This window comes from Pocillopora damicornis, chromosome 8 (genome assembly GCF_964200805.1).
Source record: "Pocillopora damicornis chromosome 8, jaPocDami1.2, whole genome shotgun sequence".
Taxonomy (NCBI): Eukaryota; Metazoa; Cnidaria; class Anthozoa; order Scleractinia; family Pocilloporidae; genus Pocillopora; species Pocillopora damicornis.
In genome coordinates this window covers 11,264,464-11,278,784 of record NC_142677.1, presented here as the reverse complement: position 1 = coordinate 11,278,784, position 14,321 = coordinate 11,264,464, and the positions used below count along the sequence as shown (strand labels likewise).

Sequence of the window (14,321 nt, the reverse complement as noted above, 5' to 3'; positions counted from 1 at the left end):
TAAGCATCGAAAGGGGGCGATTACTTGATGGCTCCTCGTGATCACCGTCTTTCAGTAGTGGTATGACCTCAGACGCTCTCCAGGAGTTTGGAAATGTAGAAGTTGCGAAAGAACAGTTGATGATGTCTGTCAACGGACCAAGAATAACGGGAAGGCAGTCTTTGATGATGCGCATGCTGACTTTGTCGGGGCCTGGAGACTTATTAGAAGGCATAGATGATACAATACGTTCGACCTGCGTACAGGTAACAAAGGTGAAATTAAATAGTTCCTTGAATGAATTTCTGGTCGTTGGTGGTGAAATTAGGCATGTATCTGAAATATTGATGTTGTTGTCTATGGCCAACTGTGCCGCAGATTGAGCAGTGTTTCTCCCACCAGAGGAGAAAATTGGTTGAAGTCGTTAGCAACTAGCTTAGTGTCTCCTATAGACCGGAGTTTCTTTTTCTTTGGATGGAATACAACTATTGATTATTTTCCACAGAGGTTATCTTTGTGTGATTGGACCCCTGTGCGGATGTGGTCACACTCGGCATTCTTAAGAACTTGTTTTACAGATCTCCGGGCTTCTTTGTACGCCTTCCAGGCGTCTACATTTCGGCTTTGTCGGTAACAATGAAAAAGCTGATCTCTAAAGGTCATCTGATCCTCAATTTCAGTTGTTACGTAAGGGCAGGGACGAATGCGAATTCTGATCGACTTAATTGGTGCATGAGCGTCCAGTGTGGAAAGAAAAGTGTCATTAAACGTTGCGAGTCACACTTGGTTGCTAGGTCTGCAGTAAACAGATCGGGGTTATAATGCTTGTAACTCCTTGTTGAGAGATAACATGGTGGAGGTTTAGGGAGTTTCAGCTGTAACTCCATATATACAGGTAAGTGATCACTAATAGGAATGTTTAAAACGCCACGCGCGTGGACGAGGTCAGGAGATGAGACTAAAGTGACATCAATCAGAGATTCGCCGGTGTCTGTTATCCTTGTTGGTGTTGTAATTATCTGCTTCAGGTTAGTCTCACAGAAAAAGTTAGACAAAGCTCTGCTCTCTAGGCTCTTCTTTAAGACGTTACAGTTAAGGTCTCCTAAGACTGCAATGGGCTTGTTCATGGTAAGTGCCAGAATGTGACTCGGTTTCAGCAACTCTTCAAAACAGGACAGCGAACAATCAGGCGGTCTGTAGGATATGCAAATCACGACTGATCGCAATTTCCTGTATTGCAGTTTTAGCTAAAACTGATGGAAATAATTATCAGATATTTGGGAAACTATGATTTCCTTCAGTATAGTGACTGTAATGTCTTCGCGAATATAAGCACAGACTCCCCCGCCGCGTTTACGTAACCGATCGTCAAACAAAAAGATTCCAGCTATATCTCAGGCATCTGCAGTTTAGTAACTTTTACAGTCAAAGACTACAGAAGACTGTATTTTCAAGCTAGGTTGAAAACTGTCTACCTCAGCTATAGGAGCTATTATGCCTCAGAGACATACAAATTTTATTGAGATTCTCTCTTACTCGCTGTCGCTAACTTGTTACTTGGCAGAACACGTGTAGATTTTCCTCTAGTACAAAAATCACTGAGACACGAAGTGGACCTCAATTTTAGAATTGCATTCCCTTTATCTTTCTCTGGCTCACCCAACCATAGCCTTATTTGTTGTCAATGCTCCTCTCAAACTGCTCTTGTCAAAACTGGCCAAAAATCACCTAGAAGCAAAGAAGGAATTGTAATTGGGGTGAAGCTTGTACAGAGTAAATGTTTCTTAATTCAATCCAGGTAGGAATGTTAAACATTGCCACACCTTAGAGTGTCATTTTGTTATATTTCATATTGACTGAGTATGCACTAAATCTTAGGATGTTGTGGAAGCTATCATAGTGAGTTGGTGTGGTTACAGTAAATTTGTGAGACTATTCCAACAAAATTAAGATAAGATGCAAACGTTTCTACCTTAAACTTTCGTAAACAACTCTCTATAACTGTGAGCTAAGTGAGCTAAATCCACCAATCACAAATTTGATTACATTAACAGCATAGCAACAACCATTTCATTAACCTTCAAAACTTGGGAACTTCAAAAGCCAATTTAAAACTTTGCGTTTTGCTTAAATTGTCAAAGATTGTGATGGTTATATTTTGGATGTTTTAGATGGAAAGCCCCTAATTATTTGTTTTGTTTTGTATTTTTGTAAATTTTCAAGGTACACGTAACCATTATAATCAATTGGTGACAGGTCCAATTGGGTCTGTAATCATACTTATGATTAACAAATCCAACTCCTGCTTCGGGTTGTCCAATTTTGTAGTCACTCACGTTATTACAAATGAAACTGAACTGACCACTTGGACTTTAATTACCATTTCTTGTAATTCAAGGCTAATACTACTTCTGCTGACTCTGCCAAACACGACGTAAGAGAGATATAAATGTAATTCAACAAACTCTAACAAAATTATTCTGTTCTTCATACAGGTGCAAATCAACCTAGCCATATAAAAACCTACTCATCCAGGTCTTCAAGCGCCACTGGCAGCATGATCCTTTTCATACTAGCCCTCCTGGGTAACTGTGCCTTTGATCAATGCAAAAATGGCACCACATCTCCTGTTCTCAAAATCTACCCTGCTCTTCTCTTTTTTTTAACAAGTAAGAAAATAATATATATTTGGACTGTCTTCATTTCATCAACAGTAATGGAATATGTGTTGTGCAATACTTCTTTAATCCTGTGTTTCACCCTTCTCTTACAGCAGTAAATAGTGACATTCATATACATAGCTGTTAAATTCAAAATCAGTTTGTAAACAGTGAATAAACCTGAAAAAGCACATGATTCTCTTAGCAATAGACTTAGTCAATACTTGGATTCTCTTGCAAATGTAGAGGAGTTCATTAACTGTAATAATAAATGGTAATTGAGCCATGGAGGTGTAATTTGATCTGAAAACAAACAAAGCGCAAACCAGCGAAAAAAAAACCAAAACAGTGTATATCGAGTAAAACTAAGTCCACATGCCAAAATTCAACTACTTCTGAACACTTTAAAAAATGGCCGAAAAATCAAGGGGTCGTTCTTGCTCTGAGCCTTTCAATTTTCCTTCTTCAAAACTAAAAAAAGCTAAGAGACTTCTCTGATGTTAAAACCCAGAGGTAAGCAAACGTCTACATAGGTATTAAAGAATGGCAGAACAGTTTATTTTTAGTTGACAGTGGTCTTCTTTCTTGACTTTGCCTCCAGACAAGTTATTTTATTTCTGAGTGCAATCTTTAGAACAATATCAGAAGGCAGGTCTGGAAACTTCTTTGCACTCTCTAACTGGTTATCTTGTGAAAAGAGTGCTCAGTTTGGTGTGACTGCAAGTTCATTAAAAGGCTGCAGTAACACCAAAACCCTTTTAATGACTTTTGTTTTTCTTGGTAATACAAAGTGAATAGATGGTGTTCAATGGGGTGTGTATAAATAATTGAAATAAATGCTAGTCTGTCAGAATCTCTACTGTAAGGACCCTAAATTTCACTCAATCTGTGATGATATATAGTTTTGTTGTTGTAATAATTAGAAAAGCATATTACTCTTACATGATGTCTTTCAGCAAAAACCCTTGACACTTTTCCTGGTCTGAGGGCATCACTCTTCTGAAGTCTTCCTCTTCTTCTTGTACCACATGTTCTTTCCTTTGGACTTCCTTTTCTAAAGTCTAAGATCTGAAAGACAAGGAATGGATCATATAAAGGCTTATTTGCATAGAGTTACTGTCACAAACTAAAGGACTCAAAATACAAACCAAATTTATTTCAAAACCTATGCAGACATTCATTTTTCTGCTTGATGCAAAAACAGTACTGCAGATCAGTCTGGTTGATTGACCTTTGTGTCTCAAATAACATATTAAAAAATATATAGATATTTTTACAAGGATGCTGGTTTCATTTGGCAGTTTTGGAATTATTGACCTCCCTTCAACTGACAACAATTTGCTAAGGTGTAGAAAGCAAACAATTTTCTTTACCAAAATTTTCCTCATCATACTCCTTGTCATCTTTATCCTCCTCCTCCTCCTCCCCCCCCTGGAGGGCCCTTGCACCATGTGACGCATTTCTTGAAATACTTCCTCTTGTTCTCTCCTTTCTTGTAAGTTTGGTTCTTGTACCACACGTTCTTTCCTTTGTATATTCCTTCTCCCTTCTCTCAAGTTCACCCCTCTTTCTCTCAAGTTCCTTCTCTTTTCCTTCAGTATCTCTCCTGAGCTTGTCAACAATGACTATGGACCTATTCAACTGTGACATCTGCCCAAGGACGTTCAAATCTCTTTCATCTAGTGCCTTTTTCTTTGGATTTTTTTCCATTTTTTTCTCTTCTTTCTCCTTTACAGTTTTCAACTTGTCTTCCTGGGTTTGATCATTGGAAACAGAAGGGCCTTTCCTCTTATTTTTCTCCCCTGCTTGTTTGTCTTTCTTCTCCTTTCTGGCTGATCCTGATGATCCACCTTGTTTCTTGGCTGTTAAATGTATGACATTTTTTGTCTTTATCAGCTGGTCTTTATCTTCTGTTAGGAGAGAAGAAACACCCAGCTAAATAACCAAGCCCTTGGTTCTACTTAATAACAGTCTTTTAAAAGGTACAATACAAGTTATTACATTTTAATAACAAGTCTTGATTCAATTATCTACTCAGTAACATTCAAAACAGGACCCCCTTTTCAATCCAACACCTTAGTATCTAATTGTGGATTATAGAGACCCTGACAAACCCTTCACCCAGGAAAAAACAATGCAATGTTTAAGGTCTTGGAGCATATATCTAGCCTGAAATTAGGGCACATTTTAGCAACAACCATAAATTCTTCCTTGCGTGCATGGTCACATGCAAAGTCCTATGTGTTATGCAAGTGGTCTTAAGTCTATGCTTACCTTTGCACCTATTTAAAGGTGGCAGGATCAGCTTTCACTAATTGTCTTTACCCCTGATATTTCACTTACCCTTATAGAAAGTGTGTGTGAAGTTCCCTAGAAAACGCTTGTATGGTTTCTTATTACCTTAACCGAAGTAAAAGCTGTGCAAACTTACCACTTTCACTGAGCACCACACAGGGGTAATATCTCTTGTCCACATACATAGCTTTGGTCGTACCATCATCTTCCCTTTAAATTTTGCTATCAGTCACAATGGACTCTACACTATCCTCAATAAACTGAACCAGGAAATACTCTGAAAATGGAGAACAATGTTACAGTTAACTCAGCCATTAGGTCAAAAGGGAAATTATCTTATAATTCGATTCCTTCAAGGGGAATTCTCCTTGTGGACCATTCATTACCCAATGACCACAAGGAGGTGTTGATGTTAACAATTATTTTCAGTGAGATTTAAAAACGTTTTCACGCAAATAGATCAACTTAAATTAAGCACTTAACTTCCTTCAGCTGGCAGTTCGGGTTTTTTTTCTCTTCATACATTGTAGCTGAAAGTACTAAAACATGGAACGACCTAAACCACCTAAAACCACCTACAACCACCTCAAAAATTTCAACAACGACCTACAACCACCTCAAAAACATCTACAGCCACTCGCAAACTAACTAAAACCATCTAAGACAAGGCATAAATGTCATAAATAAGACGAAACGACAACATGTCACATACATGAAATACAAGAATCGAACAAAACCTCCACCATCCCCCAAAATCTTACTCTCCCTGGTCCCATGTATAATCAACTATCTCACGAAATGAAATGCGAGAAGAGTATGTCAATTTTATTTTTTATTACCTCAATAGTAAAAGACCTCTCGCATTTCATTTCGTGAGATGGTTGATTATAGATGGGACCAGGAGGTGAAGGTTTCATTCGATTCTCGTATTTCATGTATGTGACATGTTGTTTTGCCTTATTTAATACATTTATGCTTTGTTTTAGATGGGTTTAGACAGTTTGCGAGTGGCTGTAGATGATTTGAGGTGGTTGTAGATGGTTGTAGGTGGTTGTAGGTGGCTGTAGGTGGTTGTTAAGATTGTTGTAGGTGGTTGTAAGTGGTTGTAGGTGGTTGTAAATGGTTGTAGATAGTTGAAGATGGTTGAAGATGGTTGTAGGTGGTTGTAGGTGGTTGTAGATAGTTGTAGGTGGTTGTAAATGGTTGTAGGTAGGTTGTAGGTGGTTTTAGATGGTTGTAGGTGGTTGTAGATGGTTGTGGATTGTTGTAGGTGGTTGTAGATGGTTGTAGGTGGTTTTAGGTCGTTCCATGTTTTAGTACTTACCACTGATACTCTGATCAAGATGAATTGCAACTGTAAGAAGGTCGTGCTCAGAAGAGATGTACTGTCATAATTGAGAAGAATGTTCAATAAACAAGGGGAAAAACGACGACGATTTCCAAATTATCCTTTACAAAATTATGAAGAAAAACGAGTAGTGCTGAAATCTAGGAGCACGGAACGAAATGGCAGCGACACAAATCAAAGAAAAATAAATATTTAGTGGGCTTCAAACTTTCATAGATGAATCAGCAGACTCAAGACTAAACTGGAATGGAATAATTTCAAAGTTTGATCGCCCATGCGGATTTATATTACCCACTTACTTGCCTAATCTATAATTATCCTCTATTTTCGCTTGTAACATAACTCTCCTAGAAGATAATTTCGTTGTCCTTAGAGTGGTCTTTAAAACCACTGGATAACTGTTCCCGCGTGGCTCGGACAAAATGAGCAGATAATGTCCATTATACAGTAAATGGTTTGAACCCGGGGGTAACATGTAATAGTGTAGTTTGAGCGTCCGGATGAGTGTAGTCCTGAGAAGGACTGTTGTCGGTAGTGGTGACTGACGTTTCGACAACCTGAGCGGAAGTCATCATCGGAGTCAACTTCCGCTCAGGTTGTCGAAACGTCAGTCACGACTACCGACAACATTCCTTCTCAGGACTATACTCATCCGGACGCTCAAACTACACTATTAAATGTCCACTATGTTTAAAAATTCTGCTATGTCTCGTACCAATCTTCTGCGCTTGCGCTCTTTAGTGCAGGTTTTCCGTTTTTTAGGGTGGCCTGCGTGGCAACCACAATTTCCGTAAATCACCTCACTGCTTGAATTTATACATATCAAACTTATCTCCCACTAAGGCGGCGATGGCGGCAGTGAGAGTTAAGAGGGAGATCATAGCACCAGAACGATACCCGGAAGAAGTCTTTTCATCGAAGCTTTGCCGAAAAAAGACAAGAGTAAAAACAACCGACCGTAAACTATATCCTGTGGTTGTAACAGACGTGGACAAGGTCGGAAAGCGAGTTAAGATCCATTACGTTGGCTACAGTGAACGCTACGACGAGTGGCGGGCATGTGAATCTGAAGACAACAATCTTTTCCAGCGGATGGAACTTCTTTCCAGTCCGTCTTCTTCTTCGCTTAACGATCGCATGGAATTGATTCACGGGGAGCTATATCGTGAAATAAAAAGGAAGCTATATTCTGGCAGGAAGGATGATCCGTCCACTCGTGTTGAAGTTCGAATTGATCAAGATGTATTTAATGGAGGACTGGCATTGGCGGGAAAAGCAAAGACAGAGCGTGGCAAGGTCGTGCACAGTATTGATTCTAATCAGACATTAAACCATTTGCTTGGACTCAAATGGGATGAACGTATTTTTAACGAAAATGGTGACTTTGCATTTGTTATTGAAGGAACTGTGCGTTTCTGGTTGGCTAGAAGGAATCCCATTCAAGAATTCAAGGTAATAGGGGGAAAGTACATCAAATCTGAAATAGAGGACAACTTTTATTTAGCATTTACATTTGTTAGAGGAGATGGAAACAGGCATAATTATTCTACGAGGAACTGACTTGTTTTTATCCATAATCTCACTTTATAGTTTATATATTTTTTTAATCATTCTGCAGATAACAATATAAACAATGTCATAATTAATTAATATAAACTGTATTGATACTAAGGGAAAGTGTTATGAGTACCAAATTGTGAGTAAAGTAGGCTTCAGTTTTTATTCTGGCCCTGGATAGTCCCGAAATGTTTTCATCTTCTGCTTCACTGCAACGAAATTATTTTTCCATTATTTTACATCTCATGAAACTTGTTTTAAAACGCCGTTTTTGTGGAATCATGGAGGTTGTGATTTTGTTTTCTGTAATCTATAAATAAACAACAGCCTCAAATTGTAACTTTGCAATGTGATACATCTAGGTAACCAGAGAATCAATGTTTCTCTACCATTTAAAATGTATCTCTATGAAGCACCAGAACAACATTTTGGGACCCATTTACCTTCACACTTAACAAGGTGTGCACAACAGGTACGGTGATCACAATGTTTACATTGCTTGGTGCAGGTCTTGATTGTATGACCTGGACTGGAACAGTTACTGCATTTGTAATTCTGTTTCACCCTCTCATACCCAGCTGCTTCCAAAAATTGAATTCTGTATTTCTTTAAGAGAAGCTGTCGCAAAGCAGAAATTCCTCTGTGTTTAGAGGATCTAAAGTAATTCTTAGAAGCTACATCATTATATTTCTCCATACCCTGCTGATTAAAATATGCAATGTTTTTATACAACTTTAAAAACTCAGGAACATAAAAACATAGGGCATGCATATATGGTGTGATGTCTTTGGCTTGGTATAGAGACAAGAAAATCTTAAACCACCCCTCAATTTTTTCTTTAAGGTGATCAATTGACTGATCTGTTGGAAAATCAAGTTTTAAATCACCAATGATGTCCATGAACCCACCCCATAGTAACTGAAGCTTTTCTGAATTGTTGTAACCAGGCAAAAGAGAAGAGAACTGAATATTTTGCATGACCTTTAGTTTTTCAGGACCCGTGAGATCTCTATAGTCCAGTTTTTTTGTGTCTTTGTTTATTCTCCACTCAAAAGAAATGCCAAGGGTTTTGAGAAACGTTTCATATGCTGCCATATGTTTAAATTTATCTCGAGAAAAACCATTGTGAAATGTTGTTATCTTCTCACAAGCATCCTTTCTCCTTAATTCCCTGATTAAAAGTTCTGTTAAATTATCTGATATGCGGAGAAATAAATATAAGGTATCAATAATGACATGATCAAATGGTATGAAATTAAATAATGGAGTTGCTTTGCAATTAAACTTTTTTGATTTGGCAAAGCTTGAAATTTCCTCCAGTGATCTGGCACCCTGAGCACTGTTAGAAAGTGACCATACCCTTTGGATGTCATGTCTCTGGTTGTGAGGGCATTTGCACCAGATACAGGCGTAGTCTTGGCTAGCAGCCCCCAACCCACAGACACATGCCAGGAACTTCCAATCCCCACCGAGAAAGTATTCAATATTATAGGTTTTACCCTCAACTGTTACCTTATTTAATTTCGACATTTCTTGTGTTAAATCAGACAGACTTTCCTTCAAATTGTCATAGTTTTCACTTGTCTTGAGTATAGCCAGAACATAATTGCCCTTCTCACTCATTGCAGCCTCTTTCTCATTTAAAATTGTATATGTTACATTTACTAGCTTAAGTCTTTTTCCAATGTTTGTGCCATCTCCACTTATCTTCACCCCAATGGTATCTCCTTCTAAATCTCCCTTCCTTTGTAAGTTGGCAATTTGTTCCTCGAGGCTTTCTTTGAAGCTGATTTGCACCCCTTCTGCTTGACCAGGGGTATCTCTTATTTTCCATTGCTGGTTTAATTCATTTATCTTTCGAGTTGTCTTGTAAGTATTTGGTATTGTTTTAGATCTCAATGCCATTTCATGCCATGCATCATTGGAAATATTAAATTTGTCCTTGATGTAAATCCAGTAGTTGATGTCATCAGCCTGGGTGTCAGTTCTTTCATTTCCCTCAGAGTCCGATTGTTGCATTTGTTCCTCATCGATTAAGTTAAAAGTGTCATACTGTTCTGTGTCAGTGTTAAACACTTTAACTTTGGTGGCCATAAAATTGTACAATCCAAGGAAAGTAAGAGTGGCCTGACATTCCTCTTTCATTTTATTTTTAATCCTGTTTTGGTGCTGCTTTGAATACTCAGCGAATGACTTTTTTTCAGGGCCTCTAATTCCTTTCTTGTTCTTCTTCTCAACTTTTTTAACAAGACTTTGAAACCTTTTTTTCAGATAATTGCAGCTCCTCTCTGTGTCGCCGAGTTTTTTCTCGAGTTTCTGTCGCTTAGTTGTTTCATTCGCCAAAGATTCTTCCAGTGTTCGTTTCTTCCCTCGTAAATCCTGATTCTCCTTTTCGATAACGTATTTGTCAAGTTCGTGATAAAATATCTTCACCTCATAAGTTTGGTCACGCCATTTGTTTATGATTCTTTTGACACCGAAACCTCCACTTTTCTTCTTGACTCTTTTGAGTTCGGCACACAGAGACCCAATCTTTTTTCGAACGACATTTATTATTCTGTTGTTCACAACAACACCGCGAATGCCTGTTTCTTGAAAGATCTTCTCCACGATTGCAGCGAAGGCAGACTCGCCACTACCCTCTTCATTCTCTTTGGCAATTGCGTAGAGGAAATGGCTGAAAGTTGGATAAAAACAACTGGGATAAGATATATGCGAGACTATTAGCAATGAAAATTTAATTCATTAGTTGGTGTCCGGAAAAAATGGAGACAGTTAATTTTTAAGTTCTTATTAATAACTTACTTGTTGATACTGCATGTTAAGAAAGGTGGCGGATGGCCCGCAAATCCATTATTTTGATCTTCCGATCCATCTCCCACAGCCTTCACGGATCCGCAGAAAGCGAATAATAGGAACACCAGAAGTCCTCCAACTTTAACGGAGATTTGACCCATCCAAAATACTCGAAAACAAGCCAAATTATATACCAAAATAAAGGAAATTTTTCGATCTGTTCGAATTTGGCGGTAAAATTGAGATCCGAGCATGCGTAGAAGAGTACGGACCCATTGTTTTCACACCGGCGTGAAATGGCCTTTGATCGTCTTTAAATATTGCGCAAACTTGATTTGAAAACTTGGATTTTGGCCCATTAAATCTTAAGATTTTGGTATTTGAAAACGTCTCAAACAATAGCTTTAATATTCATTTTTTTTAATTCGTTGGTAAAACTGATCGCCGTTAAAATGTTTTTGAGTAATCTTGTAAAATGTTTCAAATCTTAGGCGTTCTTGAGTCAGACATTGGTGGGGGCGTGATCGCCGGAACTTGATATAAGCTTTTGTTAACACTGAGTTTGATATCTATATTGTATTAGAGTTTTTTCGTGAGGTTACCCATAGACTACGTTTCTGTAGAGAATTATTCTCTCATCAAAATGTGTTTGCGTCATTCGCAAGTTCTTGACATTTAGTTGATTTTGACTCAGTTGTTGTTTTTTTCTTCTCGTTATCCATGTTAGTTTGTGCCAGCGTTTAAGGTGGCTCTATACAGTATTTTACAAGGCTTTAAATATTACATATGCATAAATAATTTCTCCCTAGGCAAATGTTTATCACATAGCACTCGGTAGAAGGTCAGAAATAAAACCTACAGCCTTAGACTATGTAAGGAAGACTCTTCCACTTTTTTCCCCACCACGGCAAAAGTATACCTAAGTGTTGTAATACTTATGGAAATGCGTTTTAAATTGTTGTTTCTCCCGCTGCTTTGAAGTCTTCAACGATCTTGGCTAAAATACGGGTTGCTTTTGTCACTATATACAGCACAAACACTAATTGACCTGATAATTGTTAGCCATCTAGAGAAAATCACTTTGGCTGGTGTGTCCCACTAGGGAATATCTGATCACAGTTTTGTGTATGCAAATTTGCGAATGAGAAAGGAAATGAGCCCCCTGAGGATTAAGACCACAAATAATTACAGAACCTTCAACCAGCGGAAATTTAGAAACGACATCGAAAGCGCTCCTTGGAGTGTATGCGAGATTTTCGACGATATTGATGGTCATGTCTGGGCATGGCAACACCTCTATCAGAGAATAGTATCTGACCATATCTCAACCAGACAAGTGAGAAAGAGGAAAAACCAACTTCCATGGATAACCAACAAAATAAAGAAAGAACAAAACAAACGTTATCGTCTTCTGAAACTCTACAAGGTCAACAATGATGCGCATACTTGGACCCTGTATAAAGCTGTTCGAAATCGTGTCAAAAGGCTGATACGTGATGCAGAAATCTCTTATTGGAGAGGGCAATTCATAGAATCTAAGAACAGTAAAAATTTCTGGCGAATTGTAAGGAAAACTCAGGGAAAAAACCCGAGAAAGCCAATACCTCCAGTACAAGATAGCGATGGGAAAATTTTGATGAATGACTACGACAAAGCTGAGGAAATGAATAATTACTTTGTAAACATTGGCACAAAGCTTGCTAAAAAGTTTCACCACGATTCCGGTGCATCACTTAACCAGCCATTAGCATCTGTTAACCCTGGAACTGCTGTGCTCGACCAGGTAGCCTTTTCTGAAGCACAAATTAAGCTGAAATTAACTCATATCAAACAGAAAACAGGTGGTCCTGATAAAATAACGTCGCGCGATATGGCCGTGGCTTCTGACTTACTTTTTGAAGGTCTCTTTAGCATCTTTAAAAATAGTGTTCAATGTGGCATTTTCCCCAATATCTGGAAGACTGGAGAGGTTGTCCCGGAACACAAGAAAGGGATTACATCAGACTGTGCAAACTACCGATCGTTGACAATGCTTAATCTGAACAGCAAAATTCTGAAGGACATTGTCTGCGATTCCTTAGACTCTCACCTTGGAGCTAATGATCTATTTCACCCAAATCCACTTGCTTATGGGTTGAAATCGACTATAAACTGAACTGGAAACCCCACGTAAAAGCACTGCACACTAAGTTTGGAGGAAAGCTAAAATTCTTGAAAAATTTTAAAGCCCTTCCCTCAAGTGTTTAGAGGAAATATATTTTAAAGGGATTGTCCCGAGCATCACTTACTGCATCGCTATTTGGGGATCCTGCTCACCATCTACATTCTATATTTTAGAACATCTGCACCTGAAAGCAGCCAAACTAGTTCACAAACTGACCCTACCGAAACTCCTGACACTGACGTTCTCGACCTTGTAAAATGGAAACCTCTAGTCTATATTTACAAGCGTAGGGTCGCTTCTATAATGTACCAGATCTATTATAATAGCTTACCTGATCAACTCACAGCCCTCTTCGAAACTTGCAACACTAATACTAATTATAAGTTAAGGCGCACAAATCACTTCTCGCATGTACGGTACAATACCAACATTGGCAGAAATAGTGTAAGATATAGAGGACCCATCGTTTGGAATGTAATCCCTAGAGCCATCAAGGACGCTTCCTCCTATCAACTTTTTAAACAAAAACTTAGACAAGCCTCCAAGATACTAGACCAACTCCAATTCGAAAAAGAGGCCTGTCTGATAACATCAAAACGATCAGATTTCTTATATTTTTAGTTTTTAAATTTTAATTAATTTATTTATTTATTTTATTTTATTTAAGATTTTATATAAATATAGTTTTTAATTTTTTAATTAAGTTGTCGGCAGGTCCACACCAGCCTTTAGGTTGCCGCAAACCGACCTGCCTTAACAAATAGTATATGTATGTATGTATGTATGTATGTATGTATATATGTATGTATGTATGTATGTATATATGTATGTATGTATGTATGTATATATGTATGTATGTATGTATGTATATATGTATGTATGTAGGTATGTACTCGCGGGGCTTTGCTAATTGTTGAAGATGGAGGCAGAGACAATACGCAAACAAGCCCTTTCGCTCCGAACTTCTCGAAAACATTCTTAAGATCTCGATATGAAATGCCACTTCCGGCTATTTTTTCAGCAATATGTTGCTTAATGGGAAATTCCGCGTTTGTTGGATGATAAAGAGTTCCTCGGAACGTCTGCTGAAGTTCGTAGCGACGATCAAGGTATCCATGTCGTTTTCTGCGTACTGTGTTGTTGACATGTTTTCTATCAACATGTCCTCTGAAATGTTCAAACGGGAATCAAAGACTCTTCTTAAAGTTCTAACATCTTGCATTGCATCGTGTGCGGGGAAAGGTTCATGGAAAAGTGTCTGATAAATGGATTGTTGACTTAATGTAACCGTGGAACCATCCGATAAGACCAGAAAGGGATGTGTACGTTTGACCAAGTTCTTCATCACAGGAAGAGTGACAGAAACGAAAACGTTACGACAGCAAAGTTTTTCACAAAGTTGATGTCCACCTTGACGGAGAAGGGTTGGAGTGTCGAAAACCTGAGAGTTGTGCCCGATTAAAACAGTATAGATATTATTATCGCTTTTCACACGCTTGACAGTTTTCTCTAAGTGACTTTC

The 14,321-nt window shown here is 38.3% G+C and overlaps 3 protein-coding genes across 4 annotated transcripts; 1 reads left to right on the top strand and 2 right to left on the bottom strand.

The window, feature by feature from the left end:
* Positions 1–2,137: 2,137 nt before the first annotated feature.
* On the bottom strand, positions 2,138–6,794 carry LOC113665568 (uncharacterized). 2 transcript variants are annotated; one of them, XR_003445726.2, is made up of 5 exons: positions 6,582–6,794; positions 5,071–5,211; positions 4,013–4,549; positions 3,582–3,707; positions 2,138–2,942 (listed from the first exon to the last, which is right to left on the bottom strand). XR_003445726.2 is itself a non-coding variant. In XM_089181081.1 (4 exons), the coding sequence occupies exons 2-4, from the start codon at positions 5,117–5,119 to the stop codon at positions 3,694–3,696; spliced, it is 600 nt and encodes a 199-aa protein (XP_089037207.1). In that variant the 5' UTR covers positions 5,120–5,211; positions 6,582–6,794; the 3' UTR covers positions 3,148–3,693. The 2 variants fall into 2 exon arrangements, 1 of the variants encoding a protein (XP_089037207.1); XM_089181081.1 differs by lacking the exon at positions 2,138–2,942 and having other exon boundaries at positions 3,148–3,707.
* Positions 6,795–7,142: 348 nt separating this feature from the next.
* On the bottom strand, positions 7,143–10,569 carry LOC113685400 (uncharacterized; the record flags this gene model as incomplete). Its single annotated transcript, XM_027202912.2, has 1 exon — positions 7,143–10,569. A coding segment is annotated over one exon (2,325 nt), but the record flags the coding sequence as incomplete, so codon positions are not given.
* Positions 10,570–11,629: 1,060 nt separating this feature from the next.
* Positions 11,630–14,277, top strand: LOC149041367 (uncharacterized). The gene is made up of 2 exons (XM_089181080.1): positions 11,630–13,580; positions 13,685–14,277. Exon 1 carries the CDS (start codon positions 11,777–11,779, stop codon positions 12,788–12,790), a length of 1,014 nt encoding a protein of 337 aa, XP_089037206.1. The 5' UTR covers positions 11,630–11,776; the 3' UTR covers positions 12,791–13,580; positions 13,685–14,277.
* Positions 14,278–14,321: the final 44 nt, after the last annotated feature.